The following is a 9,703-nucleotide window of genomic DNA, read 5'->3' as shown; positions in this document are numbered from 1 at the left end:
TCTTCCCCCCCCACCCCACCCATGCTCTTCCAGGGTGCAAGCAGCAGGAGCCATTTTCCCCCCGCCCCCCCGTGAGCTGTAGCTCTGGACTCTCCTCCTGTCCCACCTCAGCAATGCCTGCCCCTGCCCGTTCCTTTACTGCAGGGGGCACTGATCTGCCCCTCTCCACTTCCACCCCAGCAGACTTAACAGCTGGAGGCAGGTGCATCGGGACTTAGATCGGTATTGGCCAATATGCCTCCTTAAATATTGGCTATCAGTATCGGCCCCAAATACATCTGTGTACACTTACTTTATTCTGTTCCAGGCTAAGTGTATTAAAACAACAGTTGAGGTGATTCTTTAGAGGTTTAAACAATTTATGCATCAACTACTCGTAGGACTCAATTGTCTGTTTAGAAGCAGAAAGAAAAGATTAGAGAAGGAAATAAGATTAAAAGGAACATGATGTAGAGAAGCCGGTTTTCCTGCTTCCTGGGAAGATCTTTTACCTAGATGTTGCTCAAGAGCTCTTATTCTGGAATTAAGACTTTGGCTATTAAGTTTTCAAATTTGAAGCCCCTCCCTTGGTTTGGGATAAGGAGTATTTATTTCCTTTTTTCTTTCTCTCCCTACCCCGCTTTAGATGTCTACCCTATAGCTCTCCTTTTAGAGGATCTCCACAGCTTGATGCCTGTCAGCTGTCTTCGCTGTGGCTTCTTCATTACTGTACTTATCCAGCAGCCTCAAGTGCTGTTTTTGTGTGTAGGTATTCCTCTATATGTAGTAATGGTGCCTACTGTTGCTGTTGCTTATAGCAGCAGTAGGGTGAAATGGATGTGATTCTTATCAGTTTCACTGCTAACCACAGCAGTCTGAAGACTAGAAGCAAGCTTCCCCAGGGTCTGGTTAACTTCATTCTCTTGCTCAAGAAAGCTACAAGGCTCTGCAGAGGTACCAGTCCTTTCACTGCCTGAAGAAGTTGACAGTGTATTGATTCACATATGGGAGGTTATTTTTTAAACAGTTGCAGCTAGAAATCTGTTTTTAAAATGAATGCTTAATTTCTGCAGTTAAGCATGCATAACTTTCCTTACTTACCAGGGAAGACTTTTTACCTGAGATGAGTGAGTAGATTTTTTTTCAAATCCTTGATTATCTCCATATTAAATAGTATTATAACATATTCTACACTGATAAAATCAAATAAGATTTGATACCATCTTCTTCCTAATACTGTATAATTAATTTTTCAAGCAGAATATTTGCCATTTCTGGGCATCTACAGGTTTGTGGGAAGCCTGTTCCGACATGCTGGCAGACTTGATTAATTGAGTCTGTTGGAGCATGGAAATTGTGTTTTGGCAGCCTTCCACATCATGTGTCTTCATGCTGAAAAAATGGCAGTAGGGCACTTTGAACTGAAACATGTTCCATGAACTTTAGTTCAAAGTGCTCCGCCATCATTTTTCCGAGTGGGAACACTGATATGTGACAGATGGGTGCTTTTAATTAACGTGGCTCACTAATTAAAACGCCCGGTGCCACATCCCAAAACGTGTAAAAATGCCTTCTGTTTAATATTATGTTGATGCTGTGCAGAAGCATGTTTTAAATGGTACTCAGATGTAAAGATTTCAGTTTGGTAAAGTCAGTATTAGTTAGTAACTGGTTGTGGTTATTGTACTGGGTCATGGAAAGCCGGATCCAGAAGTTGCTTGGCATCTGAGGAGGCTTACCAGGTTGAGAGGAATATGCAGAATCCAAGTGCCATGAAGCCAGGAGATCAGTCCGAGTAGCTGAGTCAGAAAACTGAAGGGTTGGGCAGAGTGCAGTCAGGGGGCAAGTCGGGTTGAATAGGCATGGGATCAGGCTGGGCATTGGATTGAGGGAGAGGCTGACTTCTTACCCACACTGCCTTACTGTTTCTCACAGTTCATGTCTCTACCAGCTTTCTGCCTGATCTCTCAACTACCTAACCCAGCTCGCCCTCAGACTCCCCTCTCTACCTGACTTTTCTTCAGCTTCTAAACTCAATTCCCGGCTTGATCTCCTTGCTACCCGACCCAGCCTAGCCCTCTGACTGTGTTTTGCTCAACCTTTCAGCTTTCTGACTTGGCTTCTCACACTGACCTCCTGCCTTCCGGTTTCCTGACACTTGAATTCTGCACAATCCTCCTGATTTCTGGTTGGCCCCTTCCCAACCTAGGTGCTGGCGACCTAGTACAACAAGTTGTCCAGACCCTGCCAGCTAGCAGTGCATATCTTTTTTAAATGTGTTTGTATGTTTTATATGCCTTTATTCCAAAGAAAGTATATTGGATTCTGTAGAAAAATGTGTAGATCCTTTTTAATGACCATTTAGTTATAGTATAGTAATATGGATGCTTTCTACTTTTCTTTATAGATATGGAGAATTCATGTTCAAGAACCAGCAGCATCAATATTTTATTACTCGGAAAAATGGCAAAGGACTGTGCAAAAGTTGTCCATCAAGGGGTAAATCCTTTTTTCTCCCTTTATTTTGAGAGGTTTTCCTTAATATCTTAGAATTTACTGTCCTCTTTTTGTGCATCTGTGAGTTAAATTAGATTTCAAGAGAGATATCAATCAAATGCCAGAAATATTAATTAGTTATGTTAAGTTTTTATTAAACAAAAAATTACAATAATATAGTAAATCTATATAGTCATAATGTTGTCTTGTTTATGTAGCAAACAAATGGGAATGAGTGAGAGGCTGCCCAAGAATGACTCGAGTAATATTTCTGTTGCATTTTGATATGGAGAATAGATTCAAAATTGACTTGATTTAAAAGACACTAAGTATTTTGAAAATGCCACATGGCTTCATATTGCAGAAATAGTAGATTAGTAAATTTACTTAGCATGGGCAACAAATCTAACCATAGAATAAACATATGGCACAGTAAAATAAAACCACATTTAACAGTTCCTTTGTTGGCAGTCTGGCTTCATGCTTCAGCGGAGTTACTAGGTTAGTTTGATTTATCAGTATGATTCATGTTGTCAAATCAAATCCATGTAAAAGTTGACTGTCTTGGTAAGTCTGAATGTTTATGGGCTTAAAGAAGGAAAAATAAATTTAAATCATTAAAGAGCTGAATATCTCTTATTAATTTTGCTGTAAAGTGATTTTCAGATTACTTTTTAAAAAGAAAAATTTCGACATTAGAATGCATAGTCTTATGTTAACAAATTAGTCTCTGATGTAAATAATGTGTCAATCTATAAAAATGGTTTATTCACCAGTGAAAACATTGAGGGCAGAGACTGAAGAAAATTCCAAGACCACTCTGTTCTGGTCCATATATTTTATGTCTCCTCCCTCCTTCCCCTTTTAAGTATCTGTTTTCAAATGACTGTTTATGTACATAATGGAGTTAGACAAAAGATCAATTGTTTTGATGGTTACATTTAGCATAGGCTGTATCTGCTTCTTGCCCAAACTTGAGGAAGGAAGTTTTTTGTGCCCTAAAATTGTTTAATATCTCTCCCAACTATATAGATGGTCCAATTAAAGATATTCTCAAACACATTTTGTTTCTCTTGCATTCCCTGAACAGTCATGGCTATAGTGGCAATTGAAAAAAATCAGGGCATCTTGAACCACTCAAACCAGGATTTCGTCTCACTTGAATTTGGTATTTCATAGTAGATCATTTCTTGGATGGAGTTTTCCAAAAGGACGATTGAAGCTTGAAAAAATCTACCTTGGACCTTTTTTCATTGACCAACTAAAAATTACTTGACTACTTTTATGTCAGATTTATCAAAATGAAGAAACTCCCATGTCTGACAGAAATACTGATCTAGAACAACCTCTATCACAGGTGGAGCTGTTGGTTAAGTCTAAGAGGAACTATTGTGAGTGTTTATCATTCACAACACAGGCCAAAGAGCTGGTCGAGCCTATAACTTCAGTGCAGCTATAAAGCATATTTTAGGAAGAAATCCAGTCTTAATTTGAAGACCTCTAGAGACAGAATATCTGCCACATCCTTATATTATTCTATTGGCAATCCCTTACTACGTGGAAAAAATATTTTATTTGTAGTCTAAATTTGTCTAGTTTCAACTTCGAAAGTTTAGATCTCGTTATGCTTTTGCCAATAGATACAGGAGCCATATGTCACAAATAGTATTTCTAGACTCTGGTCAATTTGTTCCTTGACCTGGTTTTGGGTAAAAAAAGATTGAGATGTTTTAAGCCACATACAGATGTTCAGTTTCTACCAGGAGAATCACGGCTACCCATTGGAAAACGAATATGTGCTTCAGGCTTTTTCTCCTGGAGCAAATCTGGCTGCTTTGGGAGAAAAATAACATGGGAACAGCCAGGGTTAAACTGCTGATAAAGATTCTCCTGGGAGACTGAGACCTGTGTAAACACATTAAAATAATTTAGGATTATTCTCCCAGGTGTGTTCTTCCAGTAGAAAAACATACCTGGAGATGTCTGAACAGACATTGTAATGCTGAGTTGTTGAAGAGCAGTGAACTTGCAGAGCTGATGCTGTGTGGCCAGGAGGAGCCTTGCACATCTCTGCAGGCTCCGAAGTCTGTTTGGCAATGGATAGCAGCAGGGCACAGGGCATCCCTGATCAGCTAACCCAGACTGATCGGTCAGCCTGTGTCTCCCAGCAGTACAATATGAGATTGTGACGGGGGGTGGGGGGAAGGGAGTGTTCTTCTCTGGATCAGGAGAATCCAGTGAATGACACTGTCTCCCTGGGGGGGCAAAGAGCAAAGCACCCTAGGATGCTGGGGGCTGGGCTGTGGCATCTCTCTTCACAGAGTGATTTAACTCTGGTTCTTCCCAGGTTATTTTTCTCCTGGAGCAACCATTTTTGCTCTGGAAGAAAAATCATGAACATCTGTATGCTTGTAACTTTTTTGTGGGAAAGCATCAACTTTTTTGAGGAGAAACTGAATGTCTGTACTACTTCTTTCCCAGCTTAGCTCCTCCTGGGGACCAGAAGTAGTAACACCAGAGGAAGAGTCCCATGTCTTCCTGTGATTGGGTTCACTCTAGACTGGAGAAGGCATGGAAAGCAGCTGCTTCCTTCCCTCCTTTAGAGTTCCCCATATAAGAAGCAGACAAGGACTTTGCCAATGCAGCTTTCTCTGTTCTTTCTCTGTGAAGCTCCTATCTGCTTCCCCTCCTATCTGCTTTTGCTGAGCAGTGGGGGGTAGTGATTTAACATCCAGAGGGTCTGGGAACCTGTTGTGCAGAGGCTTTCCCCAAGTCTGTCTTCTGGCCTCTCCAGCTTCATGTTGTCACCCAGCTGACCCAGAACAGCGCAAGATGAGGCAGACTTCTATGCTGAAACAGCAAGACTCAGGAGCCTTACCACTATAGCAAAATGTCCCCGTCTCACCCCGGTGCTGGTCTGGATCAGCCCAGAGCCAGTATGGTGCAAGGCAGACTCTTGTGCCCCTGTGGCAAGGCTTCCAGAGCCCTTCCTCAGCAGTGGTGTACTTCCTTTCTCCCTGCACCCCAGGTCAGCTGGAGTAGTGCAAGGAGTGGGACTGTCTTCCTGTGGAGGGAGAACCAGGACAGTTTCCACCAGGGGTGGATTCCCCCCATCTTGCAAATTAGGAGATTGACAGGGTGGAGTTGTGGCGGGGACGAGGGACTTCTGGGGCTTTCTATGGCAGCTGTTTCTTTTCAGCAGCTTCTACTTGACGGGTTCCTCTGAGGGTGCAGGCAGGCCAGGGAGCATCTGTCTAGTGTCCCCTGGATGAAGGAACATTTCTATAGTTCAGCTCCTATGCTATTTTCTACCAGAAAAATGTTTTCCAGTAGAAATGTATGTCTGTACGCAGCCTTAGCCTTGTAACCTTGCCCTAGATAACATACAGATGGAGGTGTTATAGTCTTTCACTGTAGCATGCTTTCCACCGTGGATCCTTATCAGTTGGGTTTGAAATGTATTTGAAAGCTCAGTACATTTTGGTGATATGAATTTGGCTTTGAAATTGATGATGGGTCCTTCTTCAGCAGTTTGGTCCTTGTTCACTCCTGCAAACCAATATAGAAGATCTTTTGAACCATGGTAGTAATGACTACTAGTCAGAAAGTACACTTTGTTTCATTTGATGTGCTTTATTGGGTTTTGATGCAACTTGGATAGCCTTGTCTAAACATTTGTCAGATTGAATATCTCACTACTTTAGCCTGGCATGCCCTGAAGCTCAAGACCCATGTCAATTTGTATTCCATTTGGGGAAGAATAGCATTTTTTGACAGCCCTCAGTTCTCTATACAGCAGGTGATTTGCAGAACAGTTGCACGGCAGTCTGCATAGTTTGCCGACATTGTGCAGCATTAGGGGGGAGGTATCGAGATCCAGGTGGTTTTGCTCCAGAGTCTATTCCCTGTCACACTGGCTGCTGAGTCTTCTGAAAATTAAATAACTTATGCCCTTCCTGATAAAAGTACAAGTAGCATAACAAGGCCCTAAGCAGCAATTAGAAGATCAGAGAGATCAGTTTCAGAGAGCTGAGCAGGAAACCACAGCCTCAAGCAGCAAACTTCAAATGGTAGGCATGAACTAGCATCAGTGTTCAAACCTCCCCTGTGACCTGAGCTTTCATTATACTAGTAGCACTTCTAAAACGGGTTTTTAAAAATTGTACATTATTAATCTGAGGAGTAAATCTGAGATCTATAAGGAACAGAATTGTGACTCGGCAGGGTTTAATAAAAAAGCAAGAATTCTATTCATAGATGTAGCTAGTTGTGGTTGGCCACTAGAGAAGCAGATAGTCTTAGATCAGCAAGGTTGTTTGCTTTATTACTCACAATTTCAGAGACCAGAGTTGTATGGATTCCCAAACATGCCTGCCTTCTAGCAGTGTTTAAATAGCTAGCCTAAGGAAAGACATGGCAGTGACATTGCTCCCCTTTCATTGACTCTCAATGACAGTGGTCTCTGTCTGGACTGCGTGTATTCTTTGAACAACTGTTTAACCTTCCAGAAAGGGTGAAGTATTTCTCTCCTTACTCCTTCTCTCCTTTCTGTGCCCTCATAGATATGACAAGGGATCTATGGTCTTTAAGTAAATGACTGAATCTGGTACTTTGAAAACATGCACTGTGTAGCATTATTCTATGATCTGAAAACCACTATTTTAAGTAAAATAATTAAATTGCTCAGTTGTAAGAAAAAGCTATTTAAGATCTCATATCTACAGGGCATCAGACACAAGCAACTTTAAATGGAGAGAGAAGACCGTATTTTCAAACTAATAAATGGGTACTGTGCTACACCTTCAAAATACCAAGCAAATGTGACTTAATCTTTGTATCACCTCCATAAGCTGGGTAAATATTAATCCTGTTTTTCAAATACAGAAGCTGACAGAGGTCAGGATTTGTCAAGCACCTGAAAATGAATTCATGCCAAATCTGAGAGAGAGAATTGTGATTTCTGACCACTATATCTGATCATTTTTATAATACAGTGCTGAATGATTTGCTTTTATTTACCAATAATACGCTCTTCCAGTAAGGATATTATAGCTGTATTCTGATGGCATGTTGTGTATGTCATATTTCTATGTTAGACATTTATCTAATGTTAAGTGTGACAAATATTTACATTATTTATCAACTACAGTGTGCTAAAGTTTATTTGTAGCCTTGAAGAACAAGACAAGTCCAGTCAGCTATACAGAACTCTAATACTGAGTCAGCAGCTGAGTTTCAGAATCACTTGTGTAGCCAGTAATCTAATAAAATGCTGAAACAGGAGTAATATAACAGGGTCATAGCTTTTGGTTTAACGTTGATTTTGCTTTTGGAGAAACACGGACAGTAACAACAGCAGTAAGAGTAAAGGTACACAAGACACAGGACATGTCTGAAAAGCAGTTAAGTTCAGTGAGACTTCTGTATGTTGCTTTGTTTTTAGTGTTTACTGAAACAGCATGCAACAAGGTTGATCTGTTTTAGCAACATAGAGTTTCAGGTGTAAGCAATGTTATATTGTCCAATCTGTTTCCTATTTTACTTACGTATTTAGCTTTGAGTAGATCTTAATTTTTTGCGACTTTAAAGCATATATTTAGGCAGCTTAAATACACATTTTATTTCTGTTTATGACTCTACATGATAGACACTATATCTTGGTAGTTTCGTTGTATATTAAGTTGTTTATTTTCACTTATGTATTTGTGTTAGGGAGATATTTAGCAAATCCTTTAGTAACCAAATGCATTCCCATAATTTAAGCTAGCAGTCATCTTTTTTACGGTCTTTTTGTTTCTAATTCTCTGCTTGCTTAATGTCTACCAAACTTCTAGAATCTCAGGGTATCCCATATCCTTGTGTGGATAACATCTTCTGTCTAAAGATGTTTGGGATGTTTAATCATTAAGACTAGCAGTGTCAGAGATTGCTGACATTAGCAAACAAGAATATAATCATGGTATAATATCTGGCTAAAAACCTGTCAGTTTTATTTAGAAAGCTCTTTTATTTCTTGTACTCAAATGTGTAAACAAAGGCATGAAGTTTGAGAACACACATTGCTATATTATTCTATGATCTGAAAATTCCAGTTTTATATATAATAATGACTTTAATTGCCCAATTGTTGTAAAAAAGGTTGGCTTATTAAGTGCTTTTCGTATAAGGCTGAGTGTCTGCAATACTCACATGCTCAGAGTTCTCCATCACACTGAATGTATCTGTGGAATATAGACCACTCTAGAGGAAGCTTTACTGAACAGCTCTTGTGCCTTGTTGTAAAGGAGCTTAAGATTTTATTGGAGTTCCCAGGACTATTGTATTGCTGTTCTGTGAGGTTTCTTGCTTTGGGTTTCTACCTTTTACATTTTACCATCTTTTTTTCTTTGAACCTATGTCATGTCTCTCCCCCATATATTTTAATGTGATAAGTTGATGCAGTGGGAGCCAACCTTTTTGTTAGGCATGCTACAAATTAAGCCCCATGCCATCCATGACTGCCACTCTGATCCCCTACCCAAGCTCTGCTTTGCTTTCTGCTCCCTACCCCTTGCATGCCACATGGAGGCTGTCCATGAGACTGGCATGTGTTGCAATTTGGACACCTCTAAGCTAATGAATGAAAAGTAGTCAGTTTTCTTTTTATTTAATCGTGGCTGAAGAGCCACAGATACCTCTCAAGTACAGAGGTACATGCAGCTTTCTGTCAGCCAGAACTTCTTCCAGTCTGATGGTTGAAAGTACGGTGTCTTGACACTTAAATGCTAAATGTTTACCCATTAAGCAGAATGAAGGAGAAAGTAAATGCTAATCCATCCTTGGGCTGGAGAGGCTACTACTCTTGTACAAAAATGGTAAGTAAACTCAAATAAGCACCAAACCTTGCTAACCAGAGGACTGGAAGAGGGCCAACGTGGTTCCCATCTTCAAAAAGGGGAAGAAGGAGGACCTGGGAAACAATAGGCCAGTTAGTCTTACCTCAATCCTGGACAAGCTTTTTGAGAAAATTATTCTGGCATATATCCATGAGGGGCCAGCAGGGGAGGTCATGCTTAGGTAGCAATGGACATAGTCTTCCTGGACTTTCGGAAGGCCTTCAACACTGTCTCTCACCCTGTTCTCATTAAGAAACGGGACTGTGGTGTTGACACCCACACAGTCAATTGGGTCTCCAACTGGCTGGAGAGCCACACCCAGAGAGTGGTGGTGGATGGGTCATTTTCGACCT

The 9,703-nt window shown here is 40.6% G+C and overlaps 1 protein-coding gene across 1 annotated transcript in view; it reads left to right on the top strand.

Annotated features, from left to right (window-relative positions):
- POT1 (protection of telomeres 1) overlaps positions 1–9,703 on the top strand; it is a 173,258-nt gene that overhangs the window by 6,331 nt on the left and 157,224 nt on the right. The window contains exon 3 of the mRNA XM_019543458.1: positions 2,387–2,478. Within this exon, the coding sequence (XP_019399003.1) occupies positions 2,387–2,478 (92 nt within the window). The remainder of the gene's footprint in view (positions 1–2,386; positions 2,479–9,703) is intronic.

Source organism: Crocodylus porosus, unplaced genomic scaffold (genome assembly GCF_001723895.1).
Source record: "Crocodylus porosus isolate Cpor-Errol unplaced genomic scaffold, CroPor_comp1, whole genome shotgun sequence".
Lineage (NCBI taxonomy): Eukaryota > Metazoa > Chordata > Crocodylia > Crocodylidae > Crocodylus > Crocodylus porosus.
Note: the sequence above shows the minus strand (reverse complement) of the source record. Positions and strands in the feature narration are given on the sequence as shown.